Source organism: Cherax quadricarinatus, chromosome 21 (assembly GCF_038502225.1).
Source record: "Cherax quadricarinatus isolate ZL_2023a chromosome 21, ASM3850222v1, whole genome shotgun sequence".
NCBI lineage: Eukaryota > Metazoa > Arthropoda > Malacostraca > Decapoda > Parastacidae > Cherax > Cherax quadricarinatus.
In genome coordinates this window covers 13,709,540-13,734,539 of record NC_091312.1, presented here as the reverse complement: position 1 = coordinate 13,734,539, position 25,000 = coordinate 13,709,540, and the positions used below count along the sequence as shown (strand labels likewise).

The 25,000-nt window shown below is 42.7% G+C and overlaps 1 protein-coding gene across 3 annotated transcripts in view; it reads left to right on the top strand.

Moving 5' to 3' along the window:
- The window catches only part of LOC128689004 (protein O-mannosyl-transferase TMTC2-like), a 384,274-nt gene that overhangs the window by 206,453 nt on the left and 152,821 nt on the right, over nt 1-25,000 (top strand). Inside the window, exon 1 of one of the 3 annotated variants that reach the window (XM_070087234.1) lies at nt 15,589-15,771. The exons of the other annotated variants lie outside the window; for them this stretch is intronic. Coding sequence (XP_069943335.1) covers nt 15,719-15,771 — 53 coding nt within the window. The 5' untranslated portion in view covers nt 15,589-15,718. Of the gene's footprint in view, nt 1-15,588; nt 15,772-25,000 lie in introns of those variants that run through there. 3 annotated transcript variants of the gene reach the window in all.

The following is a 25,000-nucleotide window of genomic DNA, read 5'->3' as shown; positions in this document are numbered from 1 at the left end:
CTGTGTAACATTATGTAGCCACTGTGTAACATTATGTAGCCACTGTGTAACATTATGTAGCCACTGTGTAACATTATGTAGCCCCTGTGTAACATTATGTAGCCACTGTGTAACATTATGTAGCCACTGTGTAACATTATGTAGCCCCTGTGTAACATTATGTAGCCCCTGTGTAACATTATGTAGCCACTGTGTAACATTATGTATCCCCTGTGTAACATTATGTAGCCACTGTGTAACATTATGTAGCCACTGTGTAACATTATGTAGCCCCTGTGTAACATTATGTAGCCACTGTGTAACATTATGTAGCCCCTGTGTAACATTATGTAGCCCCTGTGTAACATTATGTAGCCACTGTGTAACATTATGTAGCCTCTGTGTTACATTATGTAGCCCCTGTGTAACTTTATGTAGCCCCTGTGTTACATTATGCAGTCCCTGTGTAGCATTATGTAGTCAACTGTGTAACATTATGTAGCCCCTGTGTAACATTATGTAACCCCTGTGTAACATTATGTAGCCCCTGTGTAACTTTATGTAGCCCCTGTGTAACATTATGTAGCCCCTGTGTAACATTATGTAGCTTTTTTTTAACATGTAGCCCCCTGTGTAACATTATGCAGCCCCTGTGTAACATTATGTAGCCTTTTTTTAACATGTAGCCCCCTGTGTAACATTATGTAGCCCTTGTGTAACATTATGTAACTAATGTGTAACATTATGTAGCTCCTGTGTAACATTATGTAGCCCCTTTGCAACATGTAGCCCCTAAGAAACATTATGTAGCCCCTGTGTAACATTATGTAGCACTTGTGTAACATTATGTAGCCCCTATGTAACATTATGTAGCCCCTGTGTAACATTATGTAGCTCCCCTGTGTAACATTATGTAGCCCCTGTGTAACATTATGTAGCTCCCCTGTGTAACATTATGTAGCCCCTACGTAACATTATGTAGCCCCTGTGTAACATTATGTAGCTCCCCTGTGTAACATTATGTAGCCCCTGTGTAACATTATGTAGCTCCCCTGTGTAACATTATGTAGCCCCTGTGTAACATTATGTAGCTCCCCTGTGTAACATTATGTAGCCCCTGTGTAACATTATGTAGCTCCCCTGTGTAACATTATGTAGCCCCTGTGTAACATTATGTAGCCCCTGTGTAACATTATGTAGCCCCCTGTGTAACATTATGTAGCTCCCCTGTGTAACATTATGTAGCTCCCCTGTGTAACATTATGTAGCCCCTGTGTAACATTATGTAGCTCCCCTGTGTAACATTATGTAGCCCCCTGTGTAACATTATGTAGCTCCCCTGTGTAACATTATGTAGCCCCTGTGTAACATTATGTAGCCCCCTGTGTAACATTATGTAGCCCCCTGTGTAACATTATGTAGCTCCCCTGTGTAACATTATGTAGCTCCCCTGTGTAACATTATGTAGCCCCTGTGTAACATTATGTAGCTCCCCTGTGTAACATTATGTAGCCCCCTGTGTAACATTATGTAGCTCCCCTGTGTAACATTATGTAGCCCCTGTGTAACATTATGTAGCCCCCTGTGTAACATTATGTAGCCCCTGTGTAACATTATGTAGCCCCTGTGTAACATTATGTAGCTCCCCTGTGTAACATTATGTAGCCCAATGTGTAACATTATGTAGCACCTGTGTAACATTATGTAGCCCCTGTGTAACATTATGTAGCTCCCCTGTGTAACATTATGTAGCCCCCTGTGTAACATTATGTAGCACCTGTGTAACATTATGTAGCCCAATGTGTAACATTATGTAGCCCCTGTGTAACTTTATGTAGCACTTGTGTAACATTATGTAGCCCCTGTGTAACATTATGTAGCTCCCCTGTGTAACATTATGTAGCCCAATGTGTAACATTATGTAGCCCCTGTGTAACTTTATGTAGCACTTGTGTAACATTATGTAGCTCCCCTGTGTAACATTATGTAAATCCTGAGTAACATTATGTAGCCCCATGTGCAACATTATGTAGCCGCTGTGTAACATTATGTAGCTCCTGAGTAACATTGTGTAGCCCTCTGTGTAACATTATGTAGCCCCTGTGTAACATTATGTAGCTCCCATGTGTAACATTATGTAGCCCCCTGTGTAACATTATGTAGCCTCTGAGCAACATTATGTAGCTCCTGAGTAACATTGTGTAGCCCCCTGTGTAACATTTTGTAGCCCCTGTGTAACATTATGTATCTTCCCTGTGCAACATTATGTAGCCCCTGTGCAGCATTATGTAGCCGCCTGTGGAACATTATGTAGCCCCTGTGCAACATTATGTAGCCCCCTGTGTAACATTATGTAGCCTCTGAGCAACATTATGTAGCCCCTGTGTAACATTTTGCAGCCCCTGTGTAACATTATGTAGCTTCCCTGTGCAACATTATGTAGCCGCCTGTGGAACATTATGTAGCCCCTGTGCAACATTATGTAGCCGCCTGTGTAACATTATGTAGCCCCTGTGTAATACTATGTAGCTCCTGAGTAACATTATGTAGCTCCTGTGTAACAATATGTAGCTCCTGAGTATCATTATGTAGACCCTTTGCAATATTATGTAGCCCCTGTGTAACATTGTGTAGCCCCTAAGTAACATTATGTAGCCTCTGTGTGGCATTACGTATCCCTTGTATAACATTATGTAGCTCCTCTGTGTAACAATATGTAACTCCTGAGTAACATTATGTAGCCCATGTGTAACATTATGTAGCCACTGTGTAGCATTGTGTATTCTCTCTGTAACATTTTGTAGATCCTGTGTAACATTATGTATTCTCTATGTAATATATGTAGCTTTTGCGTAATATTATGTAGCCTCTGTCTAACACTATTTAGACTGTGTAACATTATGTAGACTCTGTTTAACATTATATACACTGTGAAACGTTATGTAGACTGAGTGTAACATTATATAAACTCTGTGTAACATTATGTAAAGTCTGCGTAACATTATGTTGCCTCTGTGTAACATTTTGTTGACCATAGCAATATGTTGCCTCTATGTTGCATCTTGTATCATGGGAGTGTTGATAGTCTCGTCTGTAACGCAGCAGACTCACATCCATGTAACTGTCACCATCTGGACCTTTCTATGCCCAGACCTGTAACACTCTGATGAAGTGTGTATGGTATACCAGCACTGTAACTATCATGACCTGGAATACTCTCTCTCTCTCTCTTTCTCTCTAGCTGTACCTCTCTTTCTACGTCTCTTTATCCCTTTCTACCTCTCTTTCTACGTCTCTCTTTCCCTCTCTACCTTTCTCTCTCTACTTGTCTCTACATTTCTCTCTCTACCTTTCTCTACTTCTTTCTCTACCTTTCTCCCTCTAATTCTCTACCTCTCTCTCTACCCTTCTCTCTCAATCCCTCTCTCTCTCTACTTCTCTGTCTGTCTATCTGTCCCTCTGTCTCTCTGTCTCTGTCTGTCTGTCTTTTTCTCTATCTCTACCTATATATCTCTCTCTACCTCTCACCCTCTACCTCTCTCTCTACCTCTCTACTTCTCTACCGCTCTCTCTACCTCTCTACCTCTGGAGGGGGTTCTCTCAATATTGGCCAGGGAGATCCCACTGTATATTTTGGCGAAAATGAGCAAAAAGTGCGATGATTTAGTATGAGGAGGCGGCTGCATACGTTCCAGGTTCATCTTAGTCTTATCATCAATTATGTCAAGTTTTGAAGAAAACATATGTTCTCAAATGATAGGCAGCCATCATGGCTGCGTTCCTCACATGATGATTTATTTTGTGTATTATGTATGCGTGTGTATTGTGGCTTGTGTATATATGTGTGTGTGTATGTGTGTGTGTATGTGTGTGTGTGTGTGTGTGTGTGTGTGTGTGTGTGTAGTCACCTAGCTGTACTCACCTAGTTGAGGTTGCGGGGGTCGAGTCCGAGCTCCTGGCCCCGCCTCTTCACTGATCGCTACTAGGTCACTCTCCCTGAACCGTGAGCTTTATCATACCTCTGCTTAAAGCTATGTATGGACCTTGCCTCCACTACATCACTTCCCAAACTATTCCACTTCCTGACTACTCTGTGGCTGAAGAAATACTTCCTAACATCCCTGTGATTCATCTGTGTCTTCAACTCCAACTGTGTCCCCTTGTTACTGTGTCCAATCTCTGGAACAACCTGTCTTTGTCCACCTTGTCAATTCCTGTCAGTATTTTGTATGTCGTTATCATGTCCCCCTATCTCTCCTGTCCTCCAGTGTCGTCAGGTTGATTTCCCTTAACCTCTCCTCGTAGGACATACCTCTTAGCTCTGGGACTAGTCTTGTTGCAAACCTTTGCACTTTCTCTAGTTTCTTAACGTGCTTGGCTAGGTGTGGGTTCCAAACTGGTGCCGCATGCTCCACATTATCATTGTTCCTTGATAATGTGAGTAGTCACGAAAGCGCTTGGAATTCTCTATTCTTTCACAGTGGTTGTTTTGCATATATATATATATATATATATATATATATATATATATATATATATATATATATATATATATATATATATATATATATATATATATATATATATATATATATATATATATACATATATATATATGTATATATATATATATATATAAAGTAGTAGGTTGGTAGACAGCAACCACCCAGGGAGGTACTACCGTCCTGCCAAGTGAGTGTAAAACGAAGCCTGTGATTGTTTTGCATGATGGTAGGATTGCTGATGTCTTTTGTCTGTCTCATAAATATGCAAGATTACAGGCATGTCTTGCTACTTCTACTTACACTTAGGTCACACTACACATACATGTACACATTTATTTATACACACTCATCTGAGTTTTCTTTGATTTTATCTTAATAGTTCTTGGTCTTATTAATTTTCCTTTTATATCCATGGGGAAGTGGAATAAGAATCTTTCCTCCGTAAGCCATGCGTGTTGTAAAAGTCAACTAAAATGCCGGGAACAATGGGCTAGTAACCCCTTTTCCTGTAAAGATTACTAAAAAGAATAAGAAGAAGAAAATTGTCAAAGTGGGAAGTCTGAATGTGCGTGGATGTTGTGCAGATGATAAGAAAGAGATAATTGTGGATGTTATGAATGAGAAGAAGCTGGATGTCCTGGCTTTAAGTGAAACAAAGCTGAAGGGGGTGGGAGAGTTTCAGTGGAGAGGAATAAATGGGATTAGGTCAGGGGTTTCAAATAGAGTTAGAGCTAAAGAAGGAGTAGCAATAATGTTGAAGGATAAGCTATGGCAGGAAAAGAGGGACTATAAATGTATTAATTCAAGGATTATGTGGAGTAAAATAAAGATTGGATGTGAAAAGTGGGTTATAATAAGCGTGTATGCACCTGGAGAAGAGAGAAGTGTAGAGGAGAGAGAGAGATTTTGGGAAATGTTGAGTGAATGCGTGGGGAGTTTTGAATCAAGTGTGAGAGTAATGGTGGTTGGGGATTTTAATGCTAAAGTGGGTAAAAATGTTATGGAGGGAGTAGTAGGTAAATTTGGGGTGCCAGGGGTAAATGTAAATGGGGAGCCTTTAATTGAGCTATGTGTAGAAAGAAATTTGGTAATAAGTAATACATATTTTATGAAAAAGAGGATAAATAAATATACAAGGTATGATGTAGCACGTAATGAAAGTAGTTTATTAGATTATGTATTGGTGGATAAAAGGTTGATGGGTAGGCTCCAGGATGTACATGTTTATAGAGGGGCAACTGATATATCGGATCATTATTTAGTTGTAGCTACAGTTAGAGTAAGAGGTAGATGGGAAAACAGGAAGGTGGCAACAACAAGTAAGAGGGAGGTGAAAGTGTATAAACTAAGGGAGGAGGAAGTTCGGGTGAGATATAAGCGACTATTGGCAGAAAGGTGGGCTAGTGCAAAGATGAGTAGTGGGGGGGTTGAAGAGGGTTGGAATAGTTTTAAAAATGCAGTATTAGAATGTGGGGCAGAAGTTTGTGGTTATAGGAGGGTGGGGGCAGGAGGAAAGAGGAGTGATTGGTGGAATGATGAAGTAAAGGGTGTGATAAAAGAGAAAAAGGTAGCTTATGAGAGGTTTTTACAAAGCAGAAGTGTTATAAGAAGAGCAGAGTATATGGAGAGTAAAAGAAAGGTAAAGAGAGTGGTGAGAGAGTGCAAAAGGAGAGCAGATGATAGAGTGGGAGAGGCACTGTCAAGAAATTTTAATGAAAATAAGAAAAAATTTTGGAGTGAGTTAAACAAGTTAAGAAAGCCTAGGGAAAATATGGATTTGTCAGTTAAAAACAGAGTAGGGGAGTTAGTAGATGGGGAGATGGAGGTATTGGGTAGATGGCGAGAATATTTTGAGGAACTTTTAAATGTTAAGGAAGAAACAGAGGCAGTAATTTCATGCACTGGTCAGGGAGGTATACCATCTTTTAGGAGTGAAGAAGAGCAGAATGTAAGTGTGGGGGAGGTACGTGAGGCATTACGTAAAATGAAAGGGGGTAAAGCAGCTGGAACTGATGGGATCATGACAGAAATGTTAAAAGCAGGGGGGGATATAGTGTTGGAGTGGTTGGTACTTTTGTTTAATAAATGTATGAAAGAGGGGAAGGTACCTAGGGATTGGCAGAGAGCATGTATAGTCCCTTTATATAAAGGGAAAGGGGACAAAAGAGACTGTAAAAATTATAGAGGAATAAGCTTACTGAGTATACCAGGAAAAGTGTACGGTAGGGTTATAATTGAAAGAATTAGAGGTAAGACAGAATGTAGGATTGCGGATGAGCAAGGAGGTTTTAGAGTGGGTAGGGGATGTGTAGATCAGGTGTTTACATTGAAGCATATATGTGAACAGTATTTAGATAAAGATAGGGAAGTTTTTATTGCATTTATGGATTTAGAAAAGGCATATGATAGAGTGGATAGAGGAGCAATGTGGCAGATGTTGCAAGTATATGGAATAGGTGGTAAGTTATTAAATGCTGTAAAGAGTTTTTATGAGGATAGTGAGGCTCAGGTTAGGGTGTGTAGAAGAGAGGGAGACTACTTCCCGGTAAAAGTAGGTCTTAGACAGGGATGTGTAATGTCACCATGGTTGTTTAATATATTTATAGATGGGGTTGTAAAGGAAGTAAATGCTAGGGTGTTTGGGAGAGGGGTGGGATTAAATTATGGGGAATCAAATTCAAAATGGGAATTGACACAGTTACTTTTTGCTGATGATACTGTGCTTATGGGAGATTCTAAAGAAAAATTGCAAAGGTTAGTGGATGAGTTTGGGAATGTGTGTAAAGGTAGAAAGTTGAAAGTGAACATAGAAAAGAGTAAGGTGATGAGGGTGTCAAATGATTTAGATAAAGAAAAATTGGATATCAAATTGGGGAGGAGGAGTATGGAAGAAGTGAATGTTTTCAGATACTTGGGAGTTGACGTGTCGGCGGATGGATTTATGAAGGATGAGGTTAATCATAGAATTGATGAGGGAAAAAAGGTGAGTGGTGCGTTGAGGTATATGTGGAGTCAAAAAACGTTATCTATGGAGGCAAAGAAGGGAATGTATGAAAGTATAGTAGTACCAACACTCTTATATGGGTGTGAAGCTTGGGTGATAAATTCAGCAGCGAGGAGACGGTTGGAGGTAGTGGAGATGTCCTGTTTAAGGGCAATGTGTGGTGTAAATATTATGCAGAAAATTCGGAGTGTGGAAATTAGGAGAAGGTGTGGAGTTAATAAAAGTATTAGTCAGAGGGCAGAAGAGGGGTTGTTGAGGTGGTTTGGTCATTTAGAGAGAATGGATCACAGTAGAATGACATGGAAAGCATATAAATCTATAGGGGAAGGCAGGCGGGGTAGGGGTCGTCCTCGAAAGGGTTGGAGAGAGGGGGTAAAGGAGGTTTTGTGGGTAAGGGGCTTGGACTTCCAGCAAGCGTGCGTGAGCGTGTTAGATAGGAGTGAATGGAGACGAATGGTACTTGGGACCTGACGATCTGTTGGAGTGTGAGCAGGGTAATATTTAGTGAAGGGATTCAGGGAAACCGGTTATTTTCATATAGTCGGACTTGAGTCCTGGAAATGGGAAGTACAATGCCTGCACTTTAAAGGAGGGGTTTGGGATATTGGCAGTTTGGAGGGATATGTTGTGTATCTTTATATGTTTATGCTTCTAGACTGTTGTATTCTGAGCACCTCTGCAAAAACAGTGATAATGTGCGAGTGTGGTGAAAGTGTTGAATGATGATGAAAGTATTTTCTTTTTGGGGATTTTCTTTCTTTTTTGGGTCACCCTGCCTCGGTGGGAGACGGCCGACTTGTTGAAAAAAAAAAAAAAAAAAATATATATATATATATATATATATATATATATATATATATATATATATATATATATATATATATATATATATATATATATATTGATTTATCTAAAAGGTATAATCATGCATACAGTAGAACAATGCAGCAAGGATTTTCTCTCTGGATGACCACACTGAGACGCTGGAAGAGGAAAGTGACAACCCTTGGGTCCTTAGTGGTGTCAACAAGCCTGGAACCCGGGTCTTTGAGGTAGTCTGTTGCAGGTTTCTTGTCGTGGCCCAAGGGTTTTTGACATTACTGGAACATACTGACATTGACGGCCCAAGTTTCCATATTTGATGAGTTTGTATTCTTCCCTGTGATCAGGGAGCACCTCCCTGATGCCTAACATTATGAGGGATTCTGGTGTCAAAGTGGACACACTGGCATAGTCCCATGCTAAAAGTTTGTCATTGTTCCAATGTGTGAGTGTGACCCAATCACGGCGGTTAGCGGGATCACTGAGGTTGCTGGTTGCTACGAATTAGAGTACTCTCTCAACTGGGCACATAGCTGAAGCAAATGTCCTCCTGATGATGATGCTGACTTCACTGTGTTTTCATGCCTAGCCTTGGAACCGGGACAGTTTAAACTATGTAGACCATATTGGTCAGCTTGTGTATTACCGCAAATACACTCGTTTTCAGTATGAACTGAGGTAGCAGAGCCGAGAGCTACTGCAATACTCAGGGTCTGCGGGTCGAGACGTGAGCCCGTTCTGAAATAGGAACCGTCAGGAGGAAAGCCCCTAAAGTGATGTGCATTCATAGCTGGGAGACAGATATAATCTCATTCATGGACAATGCGATAGTGTGCACGTTTTTCTACACCTTTTCTGCAGTTAAACTATCCCGGCTGGACTGCTTGTAGGCCATTGTCACATCTGGTTTTAACACCGGAATAGTGAGTGTCTTCCAGGCAGTAATGGCTGTAGAGCACCTTGGGTCTTGTACCCTTGCTACCTCATCCAGGTTGACTGACAGGATCTGCTTAATTCGTCTGATGCCACAGAGGAGGATAAGATAGCTAGCGAGGTAGTTTGGGATGCTGTACACATTTCCAGTCTACCAAAGCTAACTGGAAGCGAGGCTTGCATCCACTGTCTTCAAGGGAAAGGTTAAGATTACTCCCTAACATGGACTTTAGGAAGGTGCCGTATTCCTTGAGTCTGGGACTGGTGAAGGCTGATAACATCGTATGAAATAGGTGAGCTCTGGGAAAGACAGACATTTGGTAAGTTGGTAGATGTAATCATGTGCGTCAGTGTATATATCTGAGGTCGGAGATTTACTTGACTAGAATCTGATGGCTGGAAACAAGAGGAGCACCCAGGAGAGAACTGTCTGCTGGATTAGTGACGCGTTCTCCTGGCCGGGAGACACTCATATCATCCGTTAGGGGAAATTATTTCCCACGAACACACACACACACACACAATGTACTGTACATGTGTGTCGAACAACAGAAATCGGTGAATTTGGAAGAACTGCTTTATTAATGCATCTTTCATCAAATTTTCTTTTATGTATTTGTTTGTATATATTATGTTCATTTTAATTGATGCCAAAATGCAACATTTCCACCGAAACTAGCTGAAGACACAATATTGTGCTGTGATGAATATCATTTAATTTATCCTGAGCCTACTAAACTTACATTAGATCAGTTAAACTTTACGAAGTATTAAGAGACATCAATGATTCACGAGTCACAAAAACGTAATAAAACCCTTAAGACTCGCTTGCCACGGGTTCGAGTCCCACCTGTCCTGTGATTTGATTAATCAATGATTTATGCTTGTTTTTCGTTATATTCACTTTGCTGAACCGGCAATACGACTGTTGGTTTTTAAGCCACGATCATTGATTTGTTTTATTTTGCACGACACACACACACACACACACACATTATATATATATATATATATATATATATATATATATATATATATATATATATATATATATAATACTCACAAAGAAAAGTCTTTATACCACTTTGCTTTTCCCACAGAAATTAAGAAAAATTGGGAGAAATTGCTGGATAGATGGATATGGAGGTGGATAAACTAATGGATAAGTGGATGGATAAATGGATTGAACTCTGAATGGACCAGACCAAAGGGGGGAAAAAAACTTTACCTGTACATATCGTTTACATTATTATTCTGGAGAAGAAAAAAAAACTTTCGTTGATGGATGCGCATAAAGCCAGGATATTGAATATGCTAATTAGGCTGGCCATTATTCCTATTAAGTGTAATAAATTAGAGGAAGATCTCTTATGCACTCGGCCGAGTTAGAGCAGCAATCGACTTAGCGAATTCGCATGAGGAATAGCAGAGACGGGGAAGGGAGGGGTGTGGGGGGAGGGGAAAATACTTCAACAACCCCCCCACCCCTTCCTTACTCTGGTGGGCTTCAAGGGATTATTATTATAATCAAAGAAATTTCAAGGGATGTCTGCTCCTACGGGAAGATTAATCCCGACAAACGCTATATCGTGCTCTTCCAGCCACCAACTGCTCTATTACTCGTAGGATTTACTTTCTTAACCGAAAGACCCACTCTTTCTTGTTCAAGTAACCGCCTCTCTGCTGTGCAGGCGACTTACTCGCTGTTATCCAAGTAGTCGGCCGTCTGTTATCCAAATGGTTCAGCCTGTTACACGGACGCTCCGGTTTTCTTGTCATGATACGTTTGCGTGAACCTTCAAGCATGTCAAGAAATTTTGCTTACTGAGGCATATTTTATATATTGTTGTAAATATTCCTCATACTTTTAAACTCACTCACACACATAAGATATTATATATATACTCACAAATTGGCAATGAAAACCTAGACATTTTGGTCTGTTGTGAGCTAGATAATGGTCCTTGCTGAGACCGAAACATCAAAGGGTTTTTATCTCTAATTAATGGGTTAATTGACATTTTTTAATTGTTGGTTTTCACGATGAACGTTCATCAACAATCCCACTAACATTCATTATTTTCTCTCCGCAGGTAACTGCGTCTCGCCTGCACCAACTGGCTGTGGACGTTCCCTGGTGGTAGGAACGAAGGAACGTTTCAGTACAGGTAGTTCAGTTTTAATCAGCAATCAGTGTCTGTGGGTGAAGATACATGCTCGGACGCGGAGGAGGTTTCATGTTGATGGAAGAATGTGACTAAAGGTAGAAGCTTGGGCATGACAGGCTAAGTTGAAAAGATATTTCGGTCCGTTCTGGAGCGTTCACTCCTTTGATGTCCCACTCCCTTGATGTCCCACTCCCTTGATGTCCCACTCCCTTGATGTCCCACTCCCTTGATGTCCCACTCCCTTGATGTCCCACTTCCTTGATAGCCATGTTCACTGCTCTCTGAAAGGCATTTCTTTTTCCGTCTACTGCGAGCCCGTGCATATACATTCTCCACTTTCCCCCCGCTGTATATAATTTGTTAAGATAAAGCCTTATCTCTTCTCTCTTCCTCTGTGTTCTCGTCCTAAGATTAAAGCAACGAGTGCTGTGGCCTGATGCTCTAACTTACAAATATTGTCAGTGCAGCAAAACTCACTTGAGATTCAATGTGTTATAAGTACTGCAATTATTATTATATTACTATTATAATCAGAAAGAAGCGCTAAACCCCAAGTACTACAAATGAGTCCTTTCTTGATATAAATTATATACAGTTTCACACAGTCGGCGACACAAGAATGATATAACTGGCTAACAAGAGCTAGTATATTCCTAGGAGAAAGCGTATCTAGTCACAACCTCGCCTATATAACACGTACGGTAATGAATAACGAAAATGTATAATACAAGTGCTAATAATAAAAAAGTTTTAAATGTTCAAGTAATTAAGGCTAATAAAAATACGAACATTTAACCGCTAACTGACCAAGGAAGGACACCTGAGTGTGTCGTGGATAGATGTTATCTTGAAGTTACCGCAGCTGCCTGGAGACGCCCAAACGTCACCAGGTATGTGTCAGAAACAGTGCTCTTCTGATGGCTGTTGTGCTTTTATAGCGGCGGTTCCAGCCAGGGTAGTGCGACTTTTTATTTTGTTTTCTTTGGCTGTTCTCCAAGCACTGATGGGATGCTCAGAGATACGGGCCCAGGACCCTGAACACCACTAAGAAGGGGTAGAAACCACCGAAAACACACACACACAGATGGGGGGGGGGGGTTAAGACCGTGTTTGTTGACACACTGGCTGCCAGTGTTGACAGCATGGCGGGTCACGAGATTGACAACATGGTGGTGGTGGTGACGGAGACGGCAAGCAAAAAGAGTTTGATGCAAGGCAGAGAAAGGTAGTTCTAATTTTTTGGATCAAGAGCCCTCCTTCACCAGCGAAGAATGATTCCCGTTTCTCAGTATTCAACAAAAGCAAAACAGTTTACCGATGCAATAGCAAAAAAATAAAAAACCTGATATTGTTGGTACATCTATCGATACTGGAATATATATATATATATATATATATATATATATATATATATATATATATATATATATATATATATATATATATATATATATATATATATATATATATATATATATAATTTAAGCGCTAAATCTGTAAGGGTGATATAAGATAAAGAAAAATGGTATTCTAAACAGAACGAAAAGCTTTTAAAACGAGGGAAGCTAGAGAAGAAAATTATGGATTCTAAGTTGGCATAATACAGAGCGTTGAATCCACCCGAACTTAAAGAGAAAGTATATGAAAAGAAACCAATATTATAGGGCTAACTGAGACGAAATTAGAGGAACAATTTGCTGAACGAGAGAACATTCAAGATTATTATTATTATTACTAATAATATTAATAGTGTTGTTGTTGTTATTATAATTATTACAGTGTTTCGCTAGTTATATTTTAATTCTAATTATATTCATAGAGGAAACACTAAACAAGTAAGGGGAGTCATATAGAGACTGGAGAGTAGAAGGCATGATCAAGGCTGACCCAAGCAAGAGTAGCCCTGATTCCTTGGATTACGGGCCCTTCAACACATATGTGAACAAATGTATGGACACTTGACCCCACGGATTACACAACTTTGTACATTCACGCACACACACACACACACACACACACACACACATACATACACGAGTACAGCACTTGAGTGAGTACATACACACTCATACACCAAGAAATCTTAATTTCATAGTTATAATTCCTCAATCACCTCAACAATCAGCTGTTTTCTGACATTCTCCTCTTCTGTCTGACATATCAGTATTTTGTACGTTTCCATTATTTATGTCAGCCTTCATCTCTTCTCATCTCCGCTGTTGTCTGTTATTTTCTCTTTCCAGTTCCGCTGTCGTCTGTTATCTCTTCCCATTTAAGTTGTTTTCTGTTATCTCTTCCTATCTGTGTTATCTGTTAACGCCATCTCTGTTTAAAAGGCAGAAATCTGGAACACATAAATGCAGTTACACGAAATCCTTTATCGACGACGTTGCGTTAACGCAGCGGCGAAACGATGTGCAAATAAAGTGTTTGTTTGTAGTCCCTATGATGTACCATCGTTTTGATCGACAATTGTTTTTTTACTTTCGCAATTTTTTTGTTTGTTTTTCTGTGTCCAGTTGCGTATTGCCTGCCTTCTTCAAACTTCCAGTTGCGTATTATGAGACGTCTTGAAGCTTCCAGTTGCGTATTATGAGACGTCTTGAAACTTCCAGTTGCGTATTATGAGACGTCTTGAAACTTCCAGTTGCGTATTATGAGACGTCTTGAAACTTCCAGTTGCGTATTATTTGCCTTTAGAATCCTTCAGTTGTGTGTCATCTTTAAACTTCTTTAAGTATCACGTGTTTCATCTTTGTTTCCAGTTCAACGTCTGCCTTAGTGTAGACAGCATCAACGTTACTGTTAACACTGAGAGTCTTGATACACTTTCTTTACTGATACAGAGTGTGTCTTCCCTCGTCTGTTTAAAACGAGTAGCCTTGCTACGTATTCCAGTATTTGTGCAGAGCGAACGACCACTCATTACCAGTTTACATTATTATTATTATTATTATTATTATTATTATTATTATTATTTACCATGATATTTCGACACTCTTTCTCTAACGAGCACATTAACACAATACAAAGAGTGATTCGCGTATTGTGTAACTCACTATGAGGACAAGTTTGAACCTATGTGATGAGCACCTCTAGGATGCTCTTATATGAACAGCAGCAGCAGCAGCAGCAGCAACTCCAGCCCTACACATTCCACACCTCCAGGAAAGAATCAAGACACGATATGTCAGAGTGTTTTTGCCGTATCGTCATGACTAGCAATTGCCTCTTCCCATGATATTATCAGTATGAAGATACACCGTATGTAACTGGAGGTTCACTATAGCATCGTAACTTCACAGGTACAAAAGAGATGCCAAGGCAGAATGGACATTTTGTGAAAACAGTTTTGCAGGTTATATTTTTATTTGCCTCTTCTGCACAACTTTATGCATGCGTTGTATATCAGGCTCATATTGGGGGCTGGAGCAGTGAGGCCTTCCTAGCCCTCTGTGATAGTCATCGCGATGATTTCCCTCGTATGATCAGGCTCTGAAGTGTTGAATGTTATGTTTTATGAAGACTGGACCCTCCATCAAGGTGTCATTCAAGACAAGGTCAGGTCTGGTGGATGCAACTGTGTGAGCTGACGCCTTGTGTGACACCAAGGCTAGGCTGGAGAGGGAAGGTGCCGGTCCGACGCTCACATCTGCGCACCACTCCTGCCTCTATGGTCCCAGCTATACCTCCTTTCATCTCCACCAGTCAAATTAGTATACAAATCGGCGAAATTATCAGCACTCCAACGTGTCCAAATGGGGAGAAATGAACAGAAAGTGTGAGGTGTCCGTTGTGCCCTGTCTGTCTGCAGTACTGGGGTTGATGTTTTGGTGTCGATCTTCATTTGTTTACAAGATGGGCGGCCATGTTCGAGCCTTGGGGCAGCGAGGGCTCCACAGCGTCTAGCAAGCTCGGCAAAGTCTTCATTACTGCAGAGTCTGGCCGCCAACCCCATCATCAACAATAGTTTATGACGCCACAGCCACTGACTGACTCCCCCACTGCCTTGCCGCCTCTTGCTACCGCCCTCCGCCAATGGAAACTAAGCATGAGGAAGGCTCGACGCCTCTCTCTAGTTTCTATTGGACGTCCTCCTTGCTGGGTACTTCCTCTTCAGCTCCACCAATAGAAACCTCAGGTTAAAAAGCAAGGGTATCACTAGGGATATCTGCTTCAGTTCTCCAGATGGACATGTGACTGTCTTAGATTGTGAGTTAGTTCAGAGCTCACGGGACGACACTCCTTGGTCACTACTGAAAGAAACTTACTCCTGCCCGCTTGATTCAGCCTTCGTGTTAAGCTTAATGGGTACACCTAGCGAGTGTACCTGTGTACGCATCAAGAGTTGCTTTCGCAGGTAAAGTGCATGGTGGTGTTTCTGTGTAATATTTCGTCGAGTAATGAAGATAAATGTGAAAAAAAAGGATGACGAATGTTTCAACGTCTAGGATGGAAATTACGTTCGCTTTACTACGTGCATATATCAACGGGAGAAATGAGAACGAGTTTTGCTCCCCAAGTCTTTCAACGGACAAAATACCAGTGATCTCACCTTAACCTCTGCTCAACGCGTACAAGGAAAACGAAGTAAATTAATCTGGTAGGCCTCGTTGTTTCCTCGCTACAACGAGTAGAATTGTTGTACGATGGGATCTCGCCCATTAGTGAAGGTGATGATTAACTATTATATCTTCCTCACTGTGTACTGTATAGTGAGGTATTACCTCTCTCTCTCTTTCTCTGTATATGTATATATGTGTGTGTGTGTGTGTGTGTGTGTGTGTGTGTGTGTGTGTGTGTGTGTGTGTGTGTGTGTGTGTGTGTGTGTGTGTGTATGTTTGTGCGTGTGTATATATTTGTGTGTGTGTGTGTGAATATATAAAATGTATGACCCACACTGTTATATCACTTGTTAATGTGTACCTGCATGTATAGGTATAAACAGAGTAAACCTTAATCTTTATTTTAATGATGATAGTGTACACATAGCATGATGTGACCTTATTAGTCACATGGCAGTCAATAAATCTTAATATCAACGATCTTAAAACCTCGTCTTATGTATATAGATCTACTGTCTTCACATTATGTCCTTGAATTATATTGCCACTGGATGGCGAAACGTCTAGGAAGTTAAGATACCCAGATGTTGCACATGTGTCTTAATTCTTCATCTTGTCGGTATTGTATACCATTCGTATACAAGACTCATGAAATCGTAATGACACGATTGCAAACAAACCACATTACAGGTGGGATTAGAACCCGCGATCAGAGAGTCACAAAACTCCAGACCATCGCGATAGCCTCTGGACCAGCTAGCTACAATAAGATTCATCAAGCTAGCTGGTCCAGTAGCTAACGCGACGGTCTGGACGGTCTGATAGCGGGTTTTAACCCCACCCGTGGTATGCTTTCATTCATATACAATTTATTAACTAATTAGACTTTTGGTAAGTGATTATTGAGGTACAGTCCTACTTCTTATAATTATTCAACATTCTCGATAAATTGGAGCATCAGGGCCATTATTTGACCTAGCTATGACAAAATTTACTTTAGTCCTTTGCAAAATAGTCTAACGGTGAGTGACTTTTTTCCTTCAAGAGGGAAGGGAGAAGAAGCCTTGATGCTGTTGATGGGCTCTTGTTCAAAGGAACAAGATAATAATAATTCATGCTAAGAGCTAAACCCATGTGGGTTATTCAGCCCAAGACGTGGTGGAGGTTTGATCCTCTGCTGATCCTGGTTACCACTCAATCTCCAGGCAGTTGAAGGATCCTACGGATTTAGCATAAATGCTGGCTTCTTAAGATTGCGAAATACAAGGCACATCGCCTCACAAGTATATGCACAAGGATATATATATATATATATATATATATATATATATATATATATATATATATATATATATATATATATATATATATATATATATATATATATAGTATATATGTACAAGTACGTACATTGACGTATATACACTTTCGTGTAAATAACCTGTCATTTTAGAATGTGGTATTTGGGTATATTTATACAAGGTAAGTTGTTCTGCGAATATTTTTTTAAATATCTGGGCTCATCGCACTCTGTGTTTCTCACTGTATGGTAGTTATATGGTGGGAACAAAACTGTGTGTTTCTTCTGTATACCACCACACAGAATGGGATGTATACGTGAAGTTACTGAAATATGTCAGCCTGAGTTGCGACGCTTTAGTGGGACGAGGACACACCGAGCGAGACGTGTTGAGCGAAATGCGTGTTCATCAACTGGATATTTGTATTGTTCAAACGTTTCACCTTTACGACATTTCAGCAATGATGTTGTATATGAATGATATATAATACCGACAAGATGAAGAACTGGACACATGTGCAACATCTGAGTATCTTTATTCGTAGACGTTTCGCCATCCAGTGGCTTTATCAGTACAATAAAAGGACATAATGTGAAGAATGTAGAACTATATAGAAACGATGAGGCAATCTGTCCCTTAGCCTTGGAGTTGGTGACACGCATCGTATTCTTGAAGACTCCGAGGAATCTGAAGATTCTTTAAGATTACGGCGATCTTCACCAGCTCCGAGGCTGAGGGACTGATTACCCTATCTTTTCTATACAATTTTACAGTTTTCACATTATATCCTTTTATTATATTGATAAAGCCACTGGATGGCGAAACATCTACAAATGAAGATACCCAGATGTTGCACATGTGTCTAATTCCTCAACAATAATGATACCCAAGTGTTGCTCATAGGTTGTAACTCATCGAAGGTGACCACTGTAGACATGTTGACAAAAAGAAAATCCAATTGCAGTGAAAGGTTTTTTTAGTGAGAAAGTTTCGCTCTATGTAGAACGTTATCACGTCAATGTGTTTTGATACCTTCGTAGTAGCAAGAGATGAAGATACTGAAAAGAACAGTGGTAGAACCTGTGGTGTTGAAGAAAGTATTTAACATTTCTCCCGTAATGTTGTTATTCTTATTGATATTATTGTGGTTGTTGTTGTGGTTGTAGTGATATTTGTGGAATACGCTGAACCCGTTGGGAGCGTGTTGTAGAGCTGGAAACCATGAATCTGAGCGATGACAGTGAGCTTTCAGAAAGGAGATCAGATCTTAACGGAAAGCAGTCTCCCTCTCTCTATCTATTGCTCCCTCCGTCCCTCTCTCTCTCTCTCTCTCTCTCTCTCTCTCTCTCTCTCTCTCTCTCTCTCTCACATACACACATGTACACAATCACACATACATACACAAATACACAATAGGTCAAATGTCTATCGAGAAGTACCTTTGATAACTAGTAACGAACACACACGTCAGTCCCCCTCCATTTTCCTCTCATAGTCCCATCCTCTTCCCATCCTTTTCCACCTGTTTTCCATTATTACCTTTTTCTTAACAGGAATAACAGAATAACAGAAATGTAACACGAAATATCTTTCGTATTTCAATGAAATTATTCACGTTTCTTTTCTTCTTCTCTCCCTTCATCCCTCCTTTATTCTGTATCCTTCCTTCTTTTCCTGTTTTCCTTTATATAACAACTATTCCTAATTATTCCTATATTTCTACTCTCCATCCTTTTTTTCCCCTCTATTGTCTTTCCTAAACGCCAGACAGCCATCCCTCCCTCTTGTTCTCCTTCCCTTTCCTTCCCTCTAGTGGAATCCATCCTACCAACAGAGCAAAATAAAATTGTGCCTTGCCTTTCTGTCTCCCGTTTACATTAACACTCTCCCCTTCACACACTTTTCCAGAGGGCGCACAGACGTCATCATCTGGTGGCATGATTTTGCCGTGCTGGTCGTGTGACTGTGTCGTGCTGGTCATATGACTGTGTCGTGCTGGTCGTATGATAGTTTGTCGTGTGGAGGAGCCCTTGAGGAATCACAGGGACTGTTGAACACCCATATAATTAAATCGAAGACGATGACCAAGACAGAGACGAGAACTAAGGCGGTAATAGTACCACTAGTACACGAGGAGATATTACAACTAGCGCACTGGTGGAAATATCAGCAACACTGCTCTGCTACCAGCACAATTCTTCTCCAGGAGAGTAATGAATGGTGGTAGCCTGTCCAGCCATCACTTCCACTACTTGCAACACCACTACTACCTGCACCACCACCACCACCACCACTACCTGCACCACCACTACCTGCGCCACTACCACTACCTGCACCACCACTACCACCACCACTACCTGTACCACTACCTGTATCACCACTACCACTACCTACACCACTACCACCACTACTGCTTGCACCACCACCACTACTTTCATCACCACTATCTGCACCACTACGCGCACCACCACCACCACCACTACCTGCACCACTACCACTACTTGCACCACTACCACTACCTGCACCACCACCACTACCTGCACCACTACCACTACCTGCACAACCACCACCACCACCACTACCTGCACCACCACCACCACCACTACCTGCACCACCATCACTATTACTACCAACACCACCAACACCACTATCTGCACCACCACCACCTGCACCATCACCACCACCGCGACTGCCAACACCACCACCACTACCTGCACCCGCACCACCGCTATTACCAACACCATCACCACAACCACCACCACCACAACCACCACCACTACCTGCACCACCACTACCTGCACCTCGTCATTACCACCACCACTACCTGCACCACCACCACCACCACCCCCACAACTACCTGCACCACCACCACCATCACCACCACCACCATCAACACGTGTATCTGCATCTCAACTGCATCTACCACCACTACAACTACTTCCAACACTACCATTACCATCACCTCCAGCCCCACCACCGACACCAACACTCAGAGGCGCCCATCTCTCTCCCACACCCAGCTTGCTCGGGGTGGTGTAGGGAAACAGGTCACGGAGTGTGCATGTGTGTATGCTTCAGTCTTCATATGGCGAGCTGTGTAACCCGAGTCCGGTGCGCTGGTCGCTGCATGAACGCACCAGCTTGCCATCTTGACGCATGCAACACAACCGGATTTTGGTATATTCTGTGGCAATAGGGACTGAATTCTTTGTTTGTGGGGAATGTGTGTGTGTGTGTGTGTGTGCAGAGACAGATGATTCTTGCTCGAAGGTACTAGAGATCGTTGCTTCACTCCCAGACCTTCACCCATGTGACGAATTATGCTGAATTATATATCTATGCCAAACACCAAAACAATAACGAAAATATAAAAACGAAGATCAATTTAAAATTTGTTTTAAAAGGAATTAAAAAAATTAAACATTACAAGAGTAAATAAATATTTCTATTACGAAACCTCTTAGTCAATAATAACTATCAATATACTAATATTTTGCAAATATAGGCAGATTTTTTTTTTCAGAGTTACACCTCGAAAAAGTAGATTCGCAGTCCCCCCTCACAGAGGTCACCACTAACCACGCTACCAGCTAACAAGACCACACACTCAGCCACTAACGCATACTACCACCGGACGTCAGAAAGAGCATTGCTGATGTCAGTCAAGGCGATAATTAATAGATGTGTTGGGGTGTTTACCTGAGGCGCTGTAGCCAGTCTTGTCGTGTTTATACATTCTCACAAATGCTGTAGTTATTTGGGTCACTATCCCCCTCAAGGAAGGTTCCTTGATGTTGGTGAGGGGCTCTTGATTTAGGGAATTGGATCTGTGCTCCAGTTCCCCGAATTAAGCCTGAATGCCTTCCACATCCCCCCCCCAAGGCGCTGTATAATCCTCCGGGTTTAGCGCTTCCCCTTGATTATAATAATAATAATGGGTCACTATCACTGATGCTAATTTGGTAACAAGGACTTAGTCTAGTTTGCCCTGTCAGTGTATTACACACACACACACACACACACACACACACACACACACACACACACACACACACACACACACACACACACACATAAACACACACTGTATAAAGAATGAGAGAGAGAGAGAAGGTGCACTCGCGTATGTTTGGCCATGTGCGCAAAGGAAATTATGTGCACCTGATTGACTGTAACTCTATACGCAACAAAGCGTATTCGCACATGTGTACGTATGTGCGTAAACCACAAGCTGAGGTGTCGGTCGTACTCACTCAGCTGTAGTTAAGGGGGGTCGAGGCTCGACTCCTAACCTCGTCTCTTATCTAATCACTAACAGCCTCCCTGTTTCTAGCCTCTTGGGCCCTGTCATACCTGTTTTTGAAACGGTGGATGAAATCAGCTCCCACCGCTTCCTCATCCTAAAGGTCAGACTGAAGAAATAGTTCATGACATCCCAGTATCATGTGTCTGTGTTTTCTCAGGATTGATGTCAATGTCTCATACTGCGAGGGTAAGACACATGTATCTCTTAAATACTGCGAGGGTAAGACACATGTATCTCTTAAATACTGCGAGGGTAAGACACATGTATCTCTTAAATACTGCGAGGGTAAGACACATGTATCCCTTAAATACTGCGAGGGTAAGACACATGTATCACTTAAATACTGCGAGGTTAAGACACATGTATCTCTTAAATACTGCGAGGTTAAGACACATGTATCTCTTAAATACTGCGAGGGTAAGACACATGTATCTCTTAAATACTGCGAGGGTAAGACACATGTATCTCTTAAATACTGCGAGGGTAAGACACATGTATATCTTAAATACTGCGAGGGTAAGACACATGTATCTCTTAAATACTGCGAGGGTAAGACACATGTATCTCTTAAATACTGCGAGGGTAAGACACATGTATCTCTTAAATACTGCGAGGGTAAGACACATGTATCTCTTAAATACTGCGAGGGTAAGACACATGTATCTCTTAAATACTGCGAGGGTAAGACACATGTATCTCTTAAATACTGCGAGGGTAAGACACATGTATCTCTTAAATACAAAGTTTTTGAGTCTACCAGACGAGCATATACCGGTTATTGTGAGTGGTGATGCAGGTGTGTGGTGTTGCAGATGTGTGGTGGTGCAGGTGTGTGGTGATGTAGGTGTGTGGTGATACAGGTGTGTGGTGAATGTTGGCGTGTGGTGATGCAGGTGTGTGGTGATGCAGGTGTGTGGTGATGCAGGTGTGTGGTGAATGTGGGTGTGTGGTGATGCGGGTGTATTGTGAATGCGGGTGTGTGGTGAATGCGGGTGTGTGGTGATGCGGGTGTGTGGTGAATGTGGGTGTGTGGTGATGCGGGTGTGTGGTTATACGGGTGTGTGGTGATGCGGGTGTGTGGTGAATGTGGGTGTGTGGTGAATGTGGGTGTGTGGTGATGCGGGTGTGTGGTTATACGGGTGTGTGGTGATGCGGGTGTGTGGTGAATGTGGGTGTGTGGTGATGCGGGTGTGTGGTGAATGCGGGTGTGTGGTTATGCGGGTGTGTGGCGATGCGGGTGTGTGGTGATGCGGTTATGTGGTGAATGCGGGTGTGTGGTGAATGCGGGTGTGTGGTGAATGTGGGTGTGTGGTGAATGTGGGTGTGTGGTGAATGTGGATGTGTAGTGAATGCGGGTGTGTGGTTATGCGGGTGTGTGGTGATGCGGGTGTGTGGTGATGCGGTTATGTGGTGAATGCGGGTGTGTGGTGAATGCGGGTGTGTGGTGAATGTGGGTGTGTGGTGAATGTGGATGTGTAGTGAATGCGGGTGTGTGGTTATGCGGGTGTGTGGTGAATGTTGGTGTGTGGTGATGCGGGTGTGTGGTGAATGTGGGTGTGTGGTGAATGTTGGTGTGTGGTGATGCGGGTGTGTGGTGAATGTGGGTGTGTGGTGATGCGGGTGTGTGGTGAATGTGGGTGTGTGGTGATGCGGGTGTGTGGTGATGTGGGTGTGTGGTGAATGTGGGTGTGTGGTGAATGTGGATGTGTAGTGAATGCGGGTGTGTGGTTATGCGGGTGTGTGGTGATGCGGGTGTGTGGTGATGCGGTTATGTGGTGAATGCGGGTGTGTGGTGAATGCGGGTGTGTGGTGAATGTGGGTGTGTGGTGAATGTGGATGTGTAGTGAATGCGGGTGTGTGGTTATGCGGGTGTGTGGTGAATGTTGGTGTGTGGTGATGCGGGTGTGTGGTGAATGTGGTGTGTGGTGAATGTTGGTGTGTGGTGATGCGGGTGTGTGGTGAATGTGGGTGTGTGGTGATGCGGGTGTGTGGTGATGCGGGTGTGTGGTGATGCGGGTGTGTGGTGATGCGGGTGTGTGTTGATGCGGGTGTGTGGTGAATGCGGGTGTGTGTTGATGCGGGTGTGTGGTGATGCGTGTGTGTGGTGAATGCGGGTGTGTGTTGATGCGGGTGTGTGGTGAATGCCGGTGTGTGTTGATGCGGGTGTGTGGTGATGCGGGTGTGTGGTGAATGCGGGTGTGTGTTGATGCGGGTGTGTGGTGATGCGTGTGTGTGGTGAATGCGGGTGTGTGGTGAATGCGGGTGTGTGGTGAATGCGGGTGTGTGGTGATGCAGGTGTGTGGCGATGCGGGTGTGTGGTGATTCGGGTGCGTGGTGATGCGGGTGTGTGGTGATGCGGGTGTGTGGTGATGCGGGTGTGTAGTGATGCGGATGTGTGGTGAATGCGGGTGTGTGGTGAATGCGGGTGTGTGGTGATACAGGTGTGTGGTGATGCAGGTGTGTGGTGATGCGGGTGTGTGGTGATGCGGGTATGTGGTGATGCGGGTGTGTGGTGAATGCGGGTGTGTGGTGGATGCCGGTGTGTGATGATGCAGGTGTATGGTGATGCGGGTGTGTGGTGATGCGGGTGTGTGGTGGTGCAGGTGTGTGGTGATGCAGTTGTGTGGTGATGCAGTTGTGTGGTGGTGCGAGTGTGTGGTGAATGCAGGTGTGTGGTGAATGCGGATGTGTGGTGATGCGGGTGTGTGGTGATGCGGGTGTGTGGTGAATGCGGATGTGTAGTGAATGCGGGTGTGTGGTGATGCGGATGTGTAGTGAATGCGGGTGTGTGGTGATGCGGGTGTGTGGTGATGCAGGCGTGTGGTGATGCGGGTGTGTGGTGATGCAGGCGTGTGGTGATGCGGGTGTGTGGTGATGCGGGTGTGTGGTGATGCAGGCGTGTGGTGATGCGGGTGTGTGGTGATGCGGGTGTGTGGTGATGCAGGCGTGTGGTGATGCGGGTGTGTGGTGATGCGGGTGTGTGGTGATGCGGGTGTGTGGTGATGCGGGTGTGTAGTGATGCGAGTGTTCTTACTATTGTTGTGTGTGTGTGTGTGTGTGTGTGTGTGTGTGTGTGTGTGTGTGTGTGTGTGTGTGTGTGTGTGTGTGTACTCACCTATTTGTACTCACCTATTTGTGGTTGCAGGGGTCGAGTCTTAGCTCCTGGCCCCGCCTCTTCACCGGTTGCTACTGGGCCCTCTCTCTCCCCGCTCCATGAGCTTTATCAAACCTCGTCTTAAAACTGTGTATGGTTCCTGCCTCCACTACGTCATTTTCTAGGCTATTCCACTGCCTTACAACTCTATGACTGAAGAAATACTTCCTAATATCTCTCTGACTCATTTGTGTCTTCAACTTCCAATTGTGGCCTCATGTTTCTGTGTCCCCTCCCTGGAACATCCTGTCTTTGTCCACCTT